Source organism: Pieris brassicae, chromosome 7 (assembly GCF_905147105.1).
Source record: "Pieris brassicae chromosome 7, ilPieBrab1.1, whole genome shotgun sequence".
Taxonomy (NCBI): domain Eukaryota; kingdom Metazoa; phylum Arthropoda; class Insecta; order Lepidoptera; family Pieridae; genus Pieris; species Pieris brassicae.
Window position 1 is genome coordinate 12,280,532 of NC_059671.1, and position 18,355 is coordinate 12,298,886.

Sequence of the window (18,355 nt, forward strand, 5' to 3'; positions counted from 1 at the left end):
GCCGAGTTTAAATTCTGGAGAATGTCCTAGTTTTCACAAAATAAACATTGTACATCAACCTAATTAAAGCGTGTCTCGGATTTATATTTAAATGTTGCATCCCTATTACATTGATGAAAGACTTGTTTTAAGTTTGAGAAGTTTCGTGAATTTATGGATGCATTTTAGGCCTTAGGTAATATATTAAGTATTAAAAATAATGAGCCGTGTTGGCTTAATTGCTTCCGCACGCGATTCTAATCCCTGTGGTCGTAGGTTCGAACCCCTACTGTGCACCAATGGACTTTCTGCTTAATGCGCACATTTAACATTAGCTCAAACGTTGAAGGAAAACATCGTGAGGAAACCGGCTTGCCTTAGACCCAAAAAGTTGAGGCCGTGTTTCAGGCACAGGACTGATCATCTATTAGATTGACAAATGATCATTTAACAGATACAGAAATCTGAGGCCCAGACCTAAAGAGGTTGTAGGATATATTTGATTTTTATTAAAAATAATGTGTGAATAGTGTTTTCCTGTCTCTATATAATCTCTATAAAATTTTCAGTTACTTTTGTCTAGTCTTGTTTCGACGGAGTCTTAAGTATCAAAGCCGAGACCTAGGTAAGTATGACTCCGGTTGATATACTGGTACAGTAGGGTAGGAAAGAGCAGAATTCAAATTATTGCATCTTGGCGAGCAAGATACTACTCCTTTAACTTCAAATATCGGGGGGAACAAATAACATTGATTTTTATCAATTTATCGAGCATTTTTCAAGGGACTGGAAAATTATCTAGAGATTTAATTTAACGTCCTGTATATGTCTCTGGTATACGTATATTAAAGAACATATGAGGTGTATAGTTTGTGCGGAGATCCTAAGACATGCAAGTGCACTAAGCAAATTTGACATTTTTAATGTAATACTGAAATTGTCCATTTGAACTTTGACTTACTAAAGCGGAAAGTAGAAAATGGACTGAATAAATTCTGAAGCCATTCCATTTGATTGAATAGGTCTCAAGTGAGCTATAGATTCTAGATTCCATTCAATATAATAAAATTTACGTTATTTTGATTTATTTATTTAATTATTAGTAATCTTACAGCCAAGATACTTATTAAAAAACAAAACACTAACACAATACTGAAAACCAAAACAGATTAAAAAATATATAAGAAACAGAAAACATAAGTAAGTATAGTATTAGAAAAAAAAATATTTTTTATCTAAAGTAAACTGAAATTTAACATTTGAAACAAGAAATTATACTTTATATATCAAATTACTGCTTAAACAAAATCAGTCTTCCCGCCTCTTCAAATACTTCCTCAAATCTTTGGTGAGGTGGAAAATATCAATATCCTTTGGATCAATCAATAATAATATATTTTGTCAATGGAAATACTTCATATAATAGATTTATACCGGGGTTCCATTTAAGAATGTGCTTTTAGAATAAGCCTTCCTCACAGATTTCTGAAAAATACAAAGTCTTGTCATGTCATGTCAAAGTAATTTCTCAAATACACTTATATTTTTTATAAAGACGTGACGTAGAGAGACAGACAGACAAATAAAACATTTTTCTGTATCCGATATGCATTGACTAAATCATCAGGTGAATAAAGACGAAGTAAATACAAATACCCAACACACTTCTAGAAATTATGATAAGGAGGTGGTGTTTTCAGATTCACATTGCCAGCCCGAGGTGACGCTGTGGTGGAGCTATGGAGGACGAAAATGGAGGAAGGCGTACTCGCTCCAACACATTTCCAAGATCATTGGCGTATCACTGTACCTAGGATTTATTCGCCGCAACCCAATAGGACATGTCGTGGTTAGTATGTTACGGAATAAAGAGATTTGCATCATCCACCAATAGACCATATCTTTCGCTTTTGTATAGTTCGTTGTTTTTAGACTAGATATATTATATGTGGGAAAAAGTTTGTCAAAAAGGAGTATTGTGTAATAATGCGCGGCTAGTATACAATAAGTAAAAATAATACAAATACAATACTTAAATAAATCTAAAGTATTTTTGACTAATTAATAATGCTGTAATTAGTCAAAAATACTTTAAATAATAATCATTTTAGTTTTGCTCTATATTAACCACTCGCGTACAACAACATAAGGGAAATAATGAAATGTCAATTGGTACGAAACGAATGAATGCAACAGTTGAAGAGTACTATCGGGGCGTAACTCCTATGATTTAGCTAATGGCTATGAATTGAATGAATGGAAAGTAACAGTTGAAGAGAGAGCCTGCGTGTCTACTCTCGGGGCGTAACTCCTATATAGGATTTCGCTAATGGCTATGATTTGAATGAATGAAAAGTAACAGTTGAAGAGAGAGCCTGTAGCCATGTAGAAAATCGCCACGCTTATAAAACTAAGAAAGACTTAGTGAGCAAAATGTACAGTCTTGCCTCGTAAACTGATTTTAATTGCATTATTTTAGAAGATTCAATACACATTACGATTTTCAGATTCATCCTTCGATGAGGAATTAGCGTTAAAGCTTCTAATCCAACCCCTGGAGCAGTTTGTATGGGGTACAGCGGACACTTTAAGGCCTCCCCCTGCTCGTCGACAGACGCTTTGTGGCAGAGTTTTTAAGCATGGCGAACCAGCGTATAGTTGCAGGGAGTGCGGTAAGAACCTCTTTATATACAACTTTTATGTTTATTGGGGCAGTTATTTGCGTCATTGATTTATGAAACGTAATAACTGTGAAGGTACAGCTAACGGAGACTACCCCAGGGTGGTACCATTATGGAGAATCCCACCATAGGAACATTCAGCAATTCGGTGGTGGACGCAGAGGCTGCCCGTATTCCTGGGGAGCCTCAGCGCTGATAAACTTAATCTTTCTCGGGTAAACGTAGGAATTTACCGAAGGCATCCCCTTCCTCACTCACTGTGTAAGGGGGCCAAATTCTAACATCAAGAATGAAAACAGAAAGAAGAAGCATCCAAGTAGAATCTGCCTTACTCTTCAGTCTTAATAATGCAGTATCCGATTCTTAAAAGGCTGGCACAGGAATCGCAAGGCCTCTGGCATAAAGTGTCCATGGGCGGCGGTATCACTAACCATAAGTTAACCCTCCAGCCCGTTTGACGCTTTTCTATAAAAAAAAGTAACCTGAAGAAACATAAGTTGTTTCTGTCATGTCATACTTAGCACTCACGATATTTTCCCTCAACTTTCGAGGAAGCTATTTGATATACATAGATTATATATAAATCAATACTTTAAGGGAAGGGAATAAAATGTACTATAGGATTATAAATGGTTTTCTTGTGAAATAATCTTTATTTTGGGATTGTTTTGTAACTTTTAATCAGGTAAGTTTTCTTTTAAACTCAATTTATGTGATGATATGAGTAATTTGAAATGTTTTTTTTTATAAATGCCATCATGAAAGGTACACATAAACAATTCTCTATATATTATTGATACAATTAAAACAATATATGGTGAAAATTACCTCATAAAAGTTTTGGTATGATAAAAATCCAAAAATCCTCCTGGTGTGCGATTACACCTTCATTAATTTAAGTAATTTGTTTTATTTTTATTCAAATCATTATATATTTAGTTATGTAACATAAATAACATATAATAAAACATCGTTCTTTTAACTTAACTGAAGCTTAATAAGATGGCATTTCCAGGTATGGACAACACGTGCGTGCTATGCATGGAGTGTTTCAAGGTGTCAGCTCACAGGCACCACAAGTACAAGATGGGTCAGTCCGCCGGAGGTGGATGCTGTGACTGTGGTGATGCAGAGGCCTGGAAGAGGGAGCCCTGCTGTGAACTACATGCGGTGAGAACGAATGCTAGATTATACTATAACGTATACGCTACCGAAGTAAAATGATAAAAAAAAATTGGGGGCGAAGATTTGATGGTCAGTTTGTTTCGCTAGTCAAACGTATAATGATTAAAACCTTTCAAGGGTATGAAAACAAAACGAAATATAAATGATGGCGCCGCGAGGCATCTAATCTACGCGATTTGTGCTGCGTGGACGCAGAATCAGTCAAAACGTATGCGTACTGCCGCAAACTAACCATGGAGCACTAGATGGTCGACTGTTAGAACGTGCTGCGGAACTCTGCACTGACCATCTGTATATCAATAAATGCGTCCGGTTCTGGTTAAGAAAATATCTTTAAAAATTTTAAAAAGAATAGAGATGGCAACACCAGTCTTATTGTAGCCTCATGTTCATTTAAATCCAAAAACTTGTTTGATTGCAATATTTGTTTATTCTTTGTTTTTTTTAGGGAACCGACGATAAAGAAGAGGTTCAAACGAACATCAGCCCCGATATAGTAGAGCGTATGAAGATAGTCGCGTCAGTTTGTCTGTCTTATTGCTTTAGGCTGCTCACGCTTGACCACGCGCCTGGGCTTCCCAATGATCTCAGGTAATTTCAATATTTATGTTTATTAAATAGGAGAAAAACGGGCACGACGCTTACCTGGTGTTGAGTGATATAGTCGCCCATGGACACTCTCAATCTCAGAGGATTCGCGAGTGTGTTGCCGGCCTTTTAAGAATTAGTAGGTTTTTTTTATGAAGGACCCTAAGACAAATTGGTTCGAAAATACTTCATCGGGCAGCTAGTTCCACAAAACTGGCTTAAAAAACGCTTATCTTTTACATACTTACATTTTTTTATATTTAAAAGAAAACTTCTTATGATCAACGTAATGTTATATATATTTTTTAATCTTATTTCAGATTGAAAGACGCCGAACGTGATCTGTTACAAATACTCGATCAGCCGGACTGTTATTGCACCGTATTGTATAACGACGAAACGCACACATTTGAACAGGTTAATAGTTTTTATTTAGGATAACGCCTATTACGCCTATTTTATAACTTTTACAATTAATTAACCGTCAATTAAACACTTTTCGAATTGAAAAAGTCTAATAAATCGATGAACGCGGGCTGCGGGGAAAAGTATGACTTTTTGTCCCGTTACGCTCATTATATGCTGCGCATCTACGTCTCTTTCACTACATTGGCCCATGCGTCCGAGAAGTCACTCCTTCTTTATATCCATACAAAATGGTGATAATTAAATAAAAATAAATCCTTTTTAAGTAATTTTATTATTGTATATAGTATAGTATAGTATGCAATCATTTCATCAATGTTTTGTGATGACGTTGTCACGTTAAACTATTGTCCGTAAACCGACTTTACAGATAATATTTTTTACTACTGCTATACCATATGTGTGATCATTATTTTTTCTTGTCTTGTGTAAATATGATTCTAACTAAATAGTGATACATAAAGTAAAATAAAATAGTACTTTCCAGCTACATTGGTAATATTATTTTCAATATTCATGGCCCGGGGTGCAACTGCTTGCGAGACCCGTTCGTTCTTATTTGTTGTTAAAGGAGTACTCCCAGTATTTGATGATATTGTCGTGACAACCGCATGGTCACGCGACTATGCATTTGCAAAGCAATGAGTTCAATCATTATTTATTATTAAAAACATTGTTTCTGTTTGATCGGTTTTTTCAAACGCAAAATAACTTTATTTATATCAAAATTTATGTAACCAAGTACCACTTATGAACGTCAACAGAAAAGATGTTAAATGCATTCTAAATTTACATTGACTACCAGTTCGCAAGTCAAGGGAAGGGCGTAGAGGAGACAAAGAGAACTGGCAAGAAACTCCGGACGAGTGACGAATCACTCTTTTTAATCGCCAAGTTTTGAGTCATACAAATTGTTTGAACTGGATCAAATCAATCGCAAGGATTAGGATCATTTAAATAATCGTCAAATTTATAAAAACTTTCTTGACTTATTTTCGTTTAACGAGAGTTTTGAATTTATTCAGTGATAATCCTCTAATTTCGCTTAGGAGATTATTGTAATAACGAATACAATAAGAAGTGGTTTCTGGAGCCTGGTTGGTCGTAAGCTTAGATTAGTTCTGTTTCCAATATTATACTGGTGAAAGTCACCATTTGTTTTAAAATCGTTTATATTTTTATACATACAACAAGGCTACAAGAATATATTGACCAGGTAGTATTATAATATTTAATTCCTTAAAGTTATTCCTAGACTTATTATCTAGACTTCTGCGATACTTTTTGGTCCACTATTAGGCGAATTTTATTCATAAATTATAAAAAAATATTTTCAGGTAATAACAACACTGATGCGTGTAATGAAATGCAACTATCGCGACTCAGTGGAGCTAGTGAGTCTCATTGACCGCGAAGGTCGCGCACTGGTCAAGTGTAACTCGTTCCAAGTTTGCGATAAACTCAAGACTGATATTGAGATGTAAGTACTGAAACATTTAAAACTATTGTAATACTTTAAACTTGATATATCGAAAAGAAAACTTTTTTATCAACTACTACAGGGAGCTAGGGCTACAGCCCCGGGTCCTCCACAAAAGAGAGGCCCCCACAATAGACTTTGTTTTTTTTTTTTTAGTAAACACTAGCAAAACAACTTTTCCTTTGATAGTTAATTTTGAAAAATAGTATGGGGCCCCCTGGCCATCCATTACCTGGCATACACCTCAAAATCTGGCCCTGTATAACACAAACCCTTATAAAAACAATCCGTTTTGATAAATGTATTAACCTTTTAATAGACACAAAATATTGAGACCATTTTTTTTAAATTCTCTTAAGTATTGCAAATAAACGTCAATCATCGTCAACGACTCGTCCTTATACGACTAATTTGTGACTTTTCTGTGTCACCTGACGTACTATAAAATCAATATTTTAATATATTTTTTTTTTCAATATAAAATAATGATTATTTGTACGATATTTTACTTTGTAATATTTTTGAAAGTTAATTTTGATTCAGATTACTATCAAGAATACAAATTCGTTTGCTGAAATTCTCCAAACAGACTATAATATCAAACATATATAGTCCGTTTTCTGTGGTTGATCATTGCCTATATTATACCATTAAATTTCTTACGATGGTACAAAAATTATGTTATATCGTATACAAGAAAAAATTCAATTATAATTAATTTTAAATAAAATATTTCTGTTCATACATTAATTTCCATATTATATCAATTTATTTGTTGCTTAAATTCGAGGCGGACTCGCAGGTAAGACGTTTTTCATTGGTGTATTTCTTTTTTAATTCTGTCGTTTTTAGTTACTTTGCCATTGCGTTTATTATTGCAATTATTTGTATTGTTGCCAGTGTAAGTGTTCTTAATTAAAAACTTAAATTCAATAGAACATACAAATTACATCTAGTATTAGATGTAATTTGATATTACGCATTATTTTATTGATAACATTATTTAAAATTAATATGACCAAGACGTTTCGTGTGCTATATCAAAAAAAACGTGGTATAATAATTGCTATTAAAATTCTATATATTTTTACATTATTTATTAATGTTTGTTTTAATATATGAAAATGTATGAAAACGACAGACAAAAACAATTTATGAATACATTTCTGATAGACTACTTATGTTATAGGAAATAGAGCTTAATTTTGATAAATATATAAAATGGAAATTGATGTTGTGGCTTATAGATTTGTACAAATTAATGTTTTCATGTTTTTTAACTGTGGTGTTGTTTGACAAATGGTATTTAAATTTACAATTTTTTAATTATGTTGTAAAGTAAATAATTAATGTTTTATTAATCGTGTTTCGGCCAGACTACCACAAAGTCTTACGGCCTTTTTTAAATATATTTCTTTAATCGAATCCCACGATCTCTTTGCACACTATCTTATACAATATATAGTCCGCTATATTTCGCTAAATCGAAATGAATATAAATACCTAACCACTTGTCAAACGAGATACCGCGGTTGAGTGCGGGCGTATTTACTTAGTGGGCTCGCGATGTTCGAAAGGTTCACGTCACGCCACGGGCCCGAACTACGCGTGCTCGTTATGCACGCGCACGTCGTCGCGCACCAGACTTTCGCCATGAAGCTGCTTAATTGGTACGTATATATTTGAAATTAATATTTTCTATGAAACTTTAGACCCGTTCGAATTGTTTGGAGCTATCTATAAAAGATCAATGAACTGTTGCTGAATTGAGGTCTACTCCATTGAGAATTCACAAGACTTATTTGTATGTTGTTTAATTTAATGCGATATTTACACTGAACGTTCGAAATGACTCCATCTTAATCCACAAAAAAATCTCAAACCATAAACAAATTAAGCTGTACAACTGTGTCATTTATATATGGCGTAGGGCAGATTTGGCAGGCAATAAGTTTACATTGAACACATGTACTTCCAGTTATATTGTCCAGAGTCTTTTGAAATTAGTTAAAGAAGCGTGACCCGTTGCTGCAATTAAAAAATGTCCAGCCAGGAGATATGCTCAAGCGTCTCAAGTGACCGTACAAATTCAATTGGTGGATCGCGCCTATAGCAAAGTTTATTTCCTATACCTTTTCCACATCAACACAGGCTACAAAACTTCGTGAGCCAAGAGCCCAGCCTTCGTCTGGTGCTCAGCCAGGTGGCCTTAGGTGAAGAAGAAGGATTGAGCAGTGGCTTATCCTGGTCCACCATGTCAGGGGGCGTGGCGGCCGGTGTGATGCAGAATGATTGCCATATGTGGAAAGCTGCAAGAACTGCATGGCATAGATTACTCATCGCCACTACTTTGATGGACTATTCTACTAAGAGGACCATGGCTATTCTGTTCACGAAAAACTATGGTGAGTTCTTAATATGTGAACAACGAAGTTCTTTGATGGACTATTTGTGGTTTTGTGTTTTATTATGATCGCAACACACATATACAATATGTTTTTGCTCCAAAACCACGCACAATATATGAGATGATATAAAATACAAAGTACACATGTCAGAAGTGAATCTTCATTGCTAATTAATTATTGCTAAGGTAAAAAGCCCCAATAGATGATCATGTACCAGTACATGATTACTCCATGTATTTGTATATCTATATTCACACTGTTTGCACACTGTATACGTGCTATAAATGATAATATAAATAAATAAAAAAATCTGCGTTTAATGTACAAGTTGCGTAACTACTAAAAGAATACATCAACCAATAGCGTGTATTTTTATCGATCTCCCTAACTTTCTCTTTCAATCTTTCTCACTTGAAGGTTCCCTACTCTCGCTCCATGGCTACTTGCTTTATGCTACGTTCACCCTTTTTCACTCTCTCTCAATGGGTCTCAATAGCTCTCTCCGTTTTCTCCGACAAATACGTAGCACATCTTCGTGACGCTAATATTATTATTATTGCGTTTCAGCCATAAAAATTTTACCCTCATGCGCCTAATGAAGTTTCACTTCAAAAATTATTTAATCGTACGTATCTACGGGATGCTTTCAAAAAGGATATTACTTTCACACACATACATGCTAAATATGCTATGAAATAAAATATTATGCTTTGCTTATATAATGCTGAAGAGAGTGCCTGCTAGTAGCTATAGTCTCTGGGCAAGCAAGATGCACAGCCTTGGCTCATACAATAATGGTAATAATCTTATATTCTAAAGCTGTGATTCGTTCAGATGAACAGTTTTTATCCCTGAGGTCGTTGGTTCGATCCCCGGCTGTACACATATGGGCTTTGTGGGCTTTCTTTCTATGTCCGCATTTAACTTTCGCTCGTACGGTGAAGGAAAACATCGTGAGGAAACCGGCTTGCCTTAGACCCAAAAAAGTCGACGCTATGCATCAGGTTGCTGATCACCTACTTGCCTATTAATTAGATAGACAAATGGTCACGAAACAGATACAGAAATCTGAGGCCCAGTCCTAAAAAGGTTATTGTACCACTGATTTATTTATTTACTTTAATTTGAAGTCATATTTTTTTTCAGGTACGATTCTCAAAGATTTCATCCGAGACGATCACGATCACTCGTTCTCGATTTCGTCGCTGTCAGTGCAATTATACACAACGCCGACGTTTGCGCATCTTCTCATCGGGAAGCATGACGCGCTATATGTCGTCATGAATACGTTTGTCAGCGAATGCAATCGACGCTGTAATCCTGAGGTAAGATGCAGCCAGACGGAACACGTCACCAATAACAATTACAAAAAACAAAAACATAAAAAAAATTAAATTGCATGTATTTGTTAGTCAAGTTTATTTTCATTTATTTTTATTGACATAGACAACATTTATTACTAACAAAACACACATACTGAAACACATAAAACAACAATAATAAAAAAAAAATAATGGAGAGATATCATTTTTTTTGCGTGTGTGCTGTGGTTGTAATTGGCCCTGGCTAAGCATTATGCTGAGGAGCAGAGTTGTACCACAGCGCTGGTCATTCTGCCGGAGACCACAGCAGCTAGCAGTCGCAAAAAACTAATAAGAATTTAATACTCAGTAGAAACAAATAATAATTAACATAATAGTAAAAGTTAGTAGTGTAACCTAAGAAATAAAAAAAGTAAATAAAATTAAATTAAAAATAAGAATAATTGTTAAGAAGTAGATAACTAAATATTTTTAGACGGATTAGAGACTATATTACGTGAGATTTTTGTTGAGAAATAAATGTTTTAACCGTCGAAAACGAGACACCTACGGTAGCGTTCAAGTATTACGTAACGCAATTTTTTGGTCCCCTTGTGACGTGACGATGCGGGGCGAGGATTGGATTACGCGTTATTGTTAATATTATTTTCCACTTTCCAATACTGTGCACCACATAATGGTAAGTTTTAGGTATAAAAATAGTCACTGGATATAGAAATGTTACGGCGCGTTTGGGGGGGGGGGGGGGGGTCAAGAATCTCCAAAAATTGCGTGACGTCATACTTGAACGCTCTCAACGTGTAGAATTTTCGTTAATTATTGACTCAACTTTCAGGGTCGCCTCGAATTTGACCGTAACCATCTTTCGATGGCGTTTAAACGCGCACAATTCATTCTATACGACGTGAAGTATCTCCTTGGTTCTATTCCAACCACATTCGACGACGACCTTCGCAAGGGATTCTTGCACGGACTATCCTTGATGCTGAATCTACTGGTAATGATGCAGGATATGGACTCTGTTGTGAGACAGGTAATTTGTTCTAACTGGTGTTTTTTTTAAATTTATTTATGAACTTATTGATACGATTTGATTTGGAGATACATAGAGCTTTTAGATAATATTGACATTATTCACAGGTGAATCTCTGTCAGTATGACGTTGTTTAAAAACTAGGGATGCATCGATACGCGTTATGCGGATACGATTCCGATACCAACGCTTATTTTAATTATTGAATTAAAGTTAAGAATTAAGAGTAATAATTTAATTAAAATTGAATAAATAAGTGTTAATAATTTAAATTAACATTGGTAAGACGTTTGTAATTCTGCATTTTATTTAATTTGCGATCGAAAAAATACTACTAGTTAAAAGCTAACAAAAGTGTCTATAGAAATAGAATATTTGTTGTCTCTCTTGACAGCTCTTGACAACAAAGTGAAGAAAACGCGGGCATTCTCTGGGCATAGATAGTCCGATGTGATAGTGCAACGAACTAGAATCAAACAACGTTCGTTCAAACGAACGTTTACATTACTCTTTTTTTATTATAAAATAGGGGGCAAACGGGCAGGAGGCTCACCTGATGTTAAGTGATATCGCCGCCCACGGCCTTTTAAGAATTTGTACGCTCTTTTCTTTTGCCTTTTCTTTTAAAGCGCGAAATATGAAAAGTATCGTTGTATCGGAAATTTAAATATCGCCGGTATATCGTATCGGTATTAGGATCGGATGCATCCCTATTCAAAACTATTTCGTTGTTGGGCCTTTGTACCGTTTGGACCACTGTTATATATATATGAGAGATATGTTATATATATATATATATATGAGAGTGGAATCTTATTGCACTCTATTCTCGCCCCTTATATGTCCGTAGTCCTCTTTAAAATTATTTTCAAATCAGTTCAATGTAGCGACGGATTTTACCTGGTGATTCAGAAACCCGTCTAAAGATGGCCGTGAGTCATTGCGGCATGTTTTTTGTTTGAATGATTGTGGTTAGGTGGTGGTGGAAAAGGTGGATGATATTTCATTCTCTATAGTAAAGACATAACATCTGTCTCCTTCGAAGAGTTATGGAAAAGAGAGACCGCCTATGTCTATAATGGATAGGCCAGTTAATAGGGATCAAAACAGTGATTATTTTTTTATTAAATTATCAAATCAATGGATACAACTATTATAAAAGAGTTGATATGGAGTTGCCCATTCTTCTCCATATTTGGAAGGGCAACTGGGAGTCATTTGTTCAATATGCTTAACTTGTAAATTTGACGTTTAAAAGTGCCTATTTAATAGGCCTAATGAATGAATTAATTGATTTGACATTGACTTTATAAGATTTGTATTTTTGTAGCGAATAGACTTTATTATTTATAAAATTTCGGTCCCTTTACCACTTGTCTTGTTTTGTATATTTAATAAATAACAAGGTAGATATATTAGACTAGATACGATATTGTCTTGCATGAGAGCCGTATGAAATCAGTATTGGTGTACCATGAAACTGACAATAGCTTAACGGTCCCTTAGGATTACCTAACTTGTAGATTTCGAAGTTATTTCTAATAAAGAATTAATAGAGATTCTTGGTACATTTTTATATTGAAAGTGTCGCAAGAGTTATTTAGTATTATACTCGAAACAGAACCAATCTAATGTTACGACCAACCAGGCTCCAGAAGATAAACCACTTATAAAAAATGGAAATTGCATTCAACAAACTCCTTTAAATTAGAGGATTATCAATAAATCAATTTAAAACTTTCGTTAAACGTAAATAATTCAAGAAAGGTTTTTAAAAATTTGACGATTATTGAAATGATCCTAATCCTTGGGATTGGTTTGCTCTAGTTCAAACAATTTGTATGACTTAAAACTTGGCGATTGAATTAAAAAAAGTTTTTTTTTTAATTTAACATCTTTTCTGTTGACATTCATAAGGTTACTTGTTTATGAACTTATGAACCTATATGAACAAAGTTATTTTATTTTAATATGACGGTGTTATCCAGGTGGGCCAACATATGGAATACGAGCCGGAATGGGAATCTGCTTTCAATTTGCACGTGAAGTTAGCGCACAGTATTACGCTCGCGCTAGATTGGTGCGCAGCGGAACGTGCAGTGTGCGCTAACGCATACCGCATGGCGTTAAGAAGACACGCAGACACGTGCCATAACCCGGAATTGCAGCTCAGAGGTATTTTTATCAAAATTTTGGGACCTTGGGATAATTTTGCTTATTTAATGTAACGGGAGGCTCACCTGATGTTAAGTGATGCTGCAAGTGAGTTACCGACCTTTTAAGAACTGGTACGCTCTTTTCTTGAAGGAACCCAAGTCGAATAGCTTCGGAAATACCTACTTCAGTGGGATAAAACTGCCTTAAGAAACGCTCAGTTATGAAACGAAAGATTTATATTCGTCCTCTGCGTTCCGTAAGCGGCGAGGCTGGTTACCGATTCGTCAGCGACGTGATGATCATGTTCTCCATCTCCTATATTCCATCCTGTTCAACCCTAAAACTCCTTCCTATCTCAAAAATGATTGCAAATTTTTGTGAGCCCATAACTATAGCTTACGCTCTTCCGAAACTACCCTTGAAATCCCATCTCATAACTCCTCCTTTCTTGGCGATTCCTTTAAGGTCTCTGCAGTTAGGCTATTGAATTCACTTCCCGTCCCTATTCACTTAGCTCCTTCTCTCTCTTCCTTTAAATTTCTTCTGTACAAACATCACCTGTCCACATCATATCCCTAAATTTTTTACTAACTGACGTGAGACTTATCTTAAATTATCGTCTTTTTACTTTCAGTTTTTAATATATCATCTTTTTAGTTTAGTTTTTTTTGTTACTGTTTAGTTTTGTCTTAATAACTGTATATAACATGTATTTTTACAGTACTTGCCTATCTTATGTAGTTTAATACATTTTTATTTATGTATTTTCCTTCTACTCACAGTGTTTGCCTGGAAGAGATCGCTGGAAAGCTATAAGGCCGCCAGTTGCCCTCCTTTAGATTTAATTATATTCAATTTTGTTTATATAATATTTCCAAAAAGGATGGAAGGAAGGATCATTTTCAAAAGGAAAACATCAATAAAGAATATTAAATAAATATTCAACTAATAATACCTAATTCGACTGTGTTGTGTGATGGTGTGAAAGTGATATTCTTAATAGTCCTTTTAAGCATATTTATAGCTTGAACAAGTTAAGGCTTTAATGACTAACATCGAAATTAAAATTAAATATTACAAATCCAGAACTTGGCACCCAGAGCGCCTTTGTGATACCATACGACGTGTCGAAGGAGCCGGTGTCGGTGCACCGGCCTCTGTCCCGATTTATCGCGGGGCTGCACTTGCAGTTGCACAAACACGGCCTGTCATACCACAGCCGCGAGTTTGAGAAGGCGGACAAGCCTAAGCCGACGCCTGAAGAACTTATCGGTAAGAAGTTTTTAATAATAATAAAAACATGATTTCGCTAAATTTACTTATTTAAATCCAAATTAAGAAAGATCGAGGATTAAAAACTTATAATTATTTACATAATTTTAAACACAGCTAACACAACTTTCTCTGCAGCTGTGATTTTGACATTCAACACCTTTTGTCTTCAGTCACCGTGACCACGCACGCTGTAAAGCACGCGAAACGTCGGAAAAATTTAAAATTCAAAAAGATAGAAAATTATTTATCCTGCACAGCAGGAGTGCTCAGAGAGAATAATCCTCAGCGATTTTTTTAGTAGTGTTGGGCTAGTGGCTTTAGCGTCCGACTCTCATCCCTGACGTCGTAGGTTCGATCCCCGACTGTGTACCAATTGACTTTATGTGCGAATTTAACTTTCGCTAACGGTGAAGGAAAACATCGTGAGGAAACCGACATGCCTTAGACCCAAAAAGTCGACGGCGTGCGTCAGGCACAGGAGGCTGATCTCCTACTTGCCTATTAGATTGGCAAATGATCATGAAACATATACAGAAATTTGAGTCCAAAAAAAACCGATCCTAAAAAGGTTGTAGCGCCATTGATTTTTTTAATAAAATTCCGTTTCATTTCGTTCTAAGGCCGTGTGCAGGCAGGCATCCTTTTGTGCCATGTACCAACATACAGAACTTTTAATGTTAAACGATTTAATTGCTAACTTGAGAAACTTAATTGGGAGATTTTAGGAATAAATTACCAGGAAAACATAATGGAAAACAAATTGAAATACCAAATAAATTTATAAATTTTCGTATCAAAAAAGGCCTTGGGAAACACTAGCTTAGAGGGTAATTGTCGTGGTCATCAGCCAGTTTTACCATTATCAAGAGTTGTATTTCGAAGAAAGAATTCATTGTTGTTTCTGACTTTTTTGTTATCTATATAAAAAAATAAATATACTTATTACATGTTCATAAACATATTCCTAGACACCTTTTTTCACCAAGTTATTCTAAAAAATGTTGCCCCTATATACATTAGTAACAATGTGATTTCAGAGCCCGTCCTCCGCACGGCGGCAATGATAGCACAGGTCCACGCGGGGATGTGGCGGCGAAATGGATTCACTTTGCTCAACCAATTGTTCTTCTACCACAACGTGAAATGCCGGACTGAGATGTTGGATAGAGATATCGTTATGCTGCAGGTAAAAGGGAGACTGCAGTATTGGTTAAAAATTTGACTGATTTGTTAAATATTTTAAACGAACTTTTGTCATCATTATTCTACCTTAACAGTTACAAATAATTCGATAGAACGTCAAAATAATACCTACACCGATTATCCTAAAAAAACATAAAAAAAAAATATATTTATATGCCTCAATCTTATAACTAACGATATAGTAAGCGACTCTTGTGAACTCAGCCAGTGTACAAACAAATAGGTCTACCTCAGTAGAAATTTCTTATAACAATTGCATACATAATTCGCTCACTGAGAAACAATATATAAAACTAAGATTAATATGTAGGGCGCACAGATGTAGGTATTTAAAATAACAAAAACATAACAACAACAAAAATGTAGGTAGCTATAATAAATTCGATCTGTCAACATAGAACATAGTTCGAATTTGACTTTTTACTAGATGTGGCATTGTGTAGCATAGTCTTTATATTTATTTTATTAGACTAGTTTATTTTTAGGATTTGCGAGTCGAACCCAAAATTTATTTATTAATAAACACTTACTATATAGGAACACAATTAAAATAATTGAATAAAAAGTATGGCAACTGGCGGCCTTATCGTTTTCGAGCGATCTCTTACAGACAAGAACTGCCATAACAACAAAAAAATAGGTGAGCCAAAAGTGCACAAGTATATCAGATATAATTTAGAAACAAAGTCAAAGCAATTCAAACATATGTAAACAGTGAAAGGGAGAATAATAAAAAAAGGGCGTAATGTTGAAATATACGAATTTTTGACGTGACAACGTCTTAGTCGATGGAGTGTTAGTGGATGGAATTCGATGAGGCCGGCTGCACGCACGAAAAAACATGACGCATGCGGCGTTACCTCGCTCTGAGGCGTTCCATTTAAGGCTTGAAGTGCAAGCGAGAGCGCGGAACGAGCGACAAAGAGGCACAATCGGCCTCCGCGTTCGATATCATAATTGTATTTATGCGTACAAATAAATATAACTTGATCAATTCAATTGTGATTTCCATATTCCTACTTCCATTATCCATACAAAATAACTATCAAACAAATTAAATTAAAATTTTCTTTAGAATTTATTGTATTTTACAAACAACCGATTTTTTAATCATTAATTGGATTTTGCAGATGGGTGCATCTCTTATTGAGAGCAATGAGTTCATAATACACGTCCTGAATAAGTTCAACCTTCTGGATTGGGCTGAGGCCGACTTCGAGCAGAAACCAATAGAAGACGACACCTTACGACACACTATCAGTATGGTAGAAGAGTTCTTGGCTCTGCTAGTCACTAGTAAGTTTATGGTTGCCAAAGCTTGGCAATTTTTCACTCTATTTAAATTGAATTTTCTTTTTATAGAACGTGGGGCAAACGGGCAGTATGCCGCTCAATGTCAAAGGGCTCGCTAGTGTGTTGCCGGCCTTTTACCAAATAATTATCTAGTATAGTAATTCTATGACATCCGAAATTTGTTCTGATAGTTCACACTTTAAAATGTAGGATTAGCTAAGAGTTGTCCCTGTCGAGTTACTTGGCCAGGCACAGGTGGCCGATACGGGCAGTGGATACGGAAACTTAAATTGATTTTGATACAATTTTTAGATTTAAAAAGTCGTATATGTACGTGTGCTATCACGTGCTGCTTCAAGCATTTATTATCGTATTATTTAGTGTGATTATTTTCAGTCGTTGGATCTCGATACGTTCCTGGAGTCGGAGAGGTGACGTCTGAAGATCGAACCAAGAAGGAGATTATCCAGATGCTCTGCGTCAAATCCATGCCGCATTCGGAGCTTAACAAGTAAGATTTCAGGATTAAGATTTGGTCTATTTACCACACTATGATAAAAGATATGTAAACGTAAAATTAGTTAATAAATTGAGAATATATTTTAAGTCGTAGTTTCTAAGGATTTTAACAAATCTATTTTGTAGCATATACATGTTATTTATTTTTATCGACATTTTTACATCGACATCTTATCGTTACTCGCACATAACTACATAAAACTGGATTCGCGGGTATATGTGCGTGCACGCAGATAATCGAGTGGTACGTGAGTCAATGCTCTTGGTGCCTTGTTATTGGATCCATATATGTTCACTTCTTTAGGTTATTTTTGCTATCGTAACAAAACATTCAATAAAATAAATTATTTTAAAATGGTGGTTGATTTATCTAATCACATCAAGTTTTTAATATATTTTATTGTTTTCTTATTAGTCTGTATATCCTATTTATAATATTGTTAGAATAATTATTAAGTTTAACGATTTTATATTATAAACCCGTTTAACAGATCCTTGCCCGAAGACCAACTGCACGAGACTGGTCTCGAAGGCGTGATACACGAGGTGGCTGACTTCACCAAACCGTCCAGTGGAAGCAATCGGGGCGTGTATAAACTCAAACCGCATCTCTATGACGAGTATGACGCGTTCTTCTACCACTACACTAGAGAAGACCTTTCTAGAAGTGAAGAAGAACAGAGGAATAGAAGGAAGGCAGCGAGTAAGTAATTTTTACTAATTATTTTTAATTTAACTGTGTTTACATACCCTTATAACGATTTGTTTTACGGTAAAATATATTTTGCGTTCGTTGCTTTAGTTTT

General features: G+C 35.2%; 1 protein-coding gene across 4 annotated transcripts in view; it reads left to right on the forward strand.

Annotated features, from left to right (window-relative positions):
- The window catches only part of LOC123712632 (E3 ubiquitin-protein ligase UBR1), a 41,358-nt gene that overhangs the window by 13,048 nt on the left and 9,955 nt on the right, over positions 1–18,355 (forward strand). For 3 of the 4 annotated variants that reach the window (XM_045665858.1, XM_045665855.1, XM_045665854.1), the window contains 16 exons: positions 1,680–1,828; positions 2,487–2,651; positions 3,676–3,830; positions 4,294–4,436; positions 4,754–4,850; positions 6,197–6,339; positions 7,896–8,009; positions 8,491–8,744; positions 9,894–10,072; positions 10,905–11,102; positions 13,091–13,277; positions 14,346–14,531; positions 15,572–15,720; positions 16,868–17,033; positions 17,427–17,541; positions 18,041–18,252. In XM_045665858.1, coding sequence (XP_045521814.1) covers positions 1,732–1,828; positions 2,487–2,651; positions 3,676–3,830; positions 4,294–4,436; positions 4,754–4,850; positions 6,197–6,339; positions 7,896–8,009; positions 8,491–8,744; positions 9,894–10,072; positions 10,905–11,102; positions 13,091–13,277; positions 14,346–14,531; positions 15,572–15,720; positions 16,868–17,033; positions 17,427–17,541; positions 18,041–18,252 — 2,560 coding nt within the window. In that variant the 5' untranslated portion in view covers positions 1,680–1,731. The remainder of the gene's footprint in view (positions 1–1,679; positions 1,829–2,486; positions 2,652–3,675; positions 3,831–4,293; positions 4,437–4,753; positions 4,851–6,196; positions 6,340–7,895; positions 8,010–8,490; positions 8,745–9,893; positions 10,073–10,904; positions 11,103–13,090; positions 13,278–14,345; positions 14,532–15,571; positions 15,721–16,867; positions 17,034–17,426; positions 17,542–18,040; positions 18,253–18,355) is intronic. The other variant, XM_045665857.1, reaches the window with a different exon arrangement.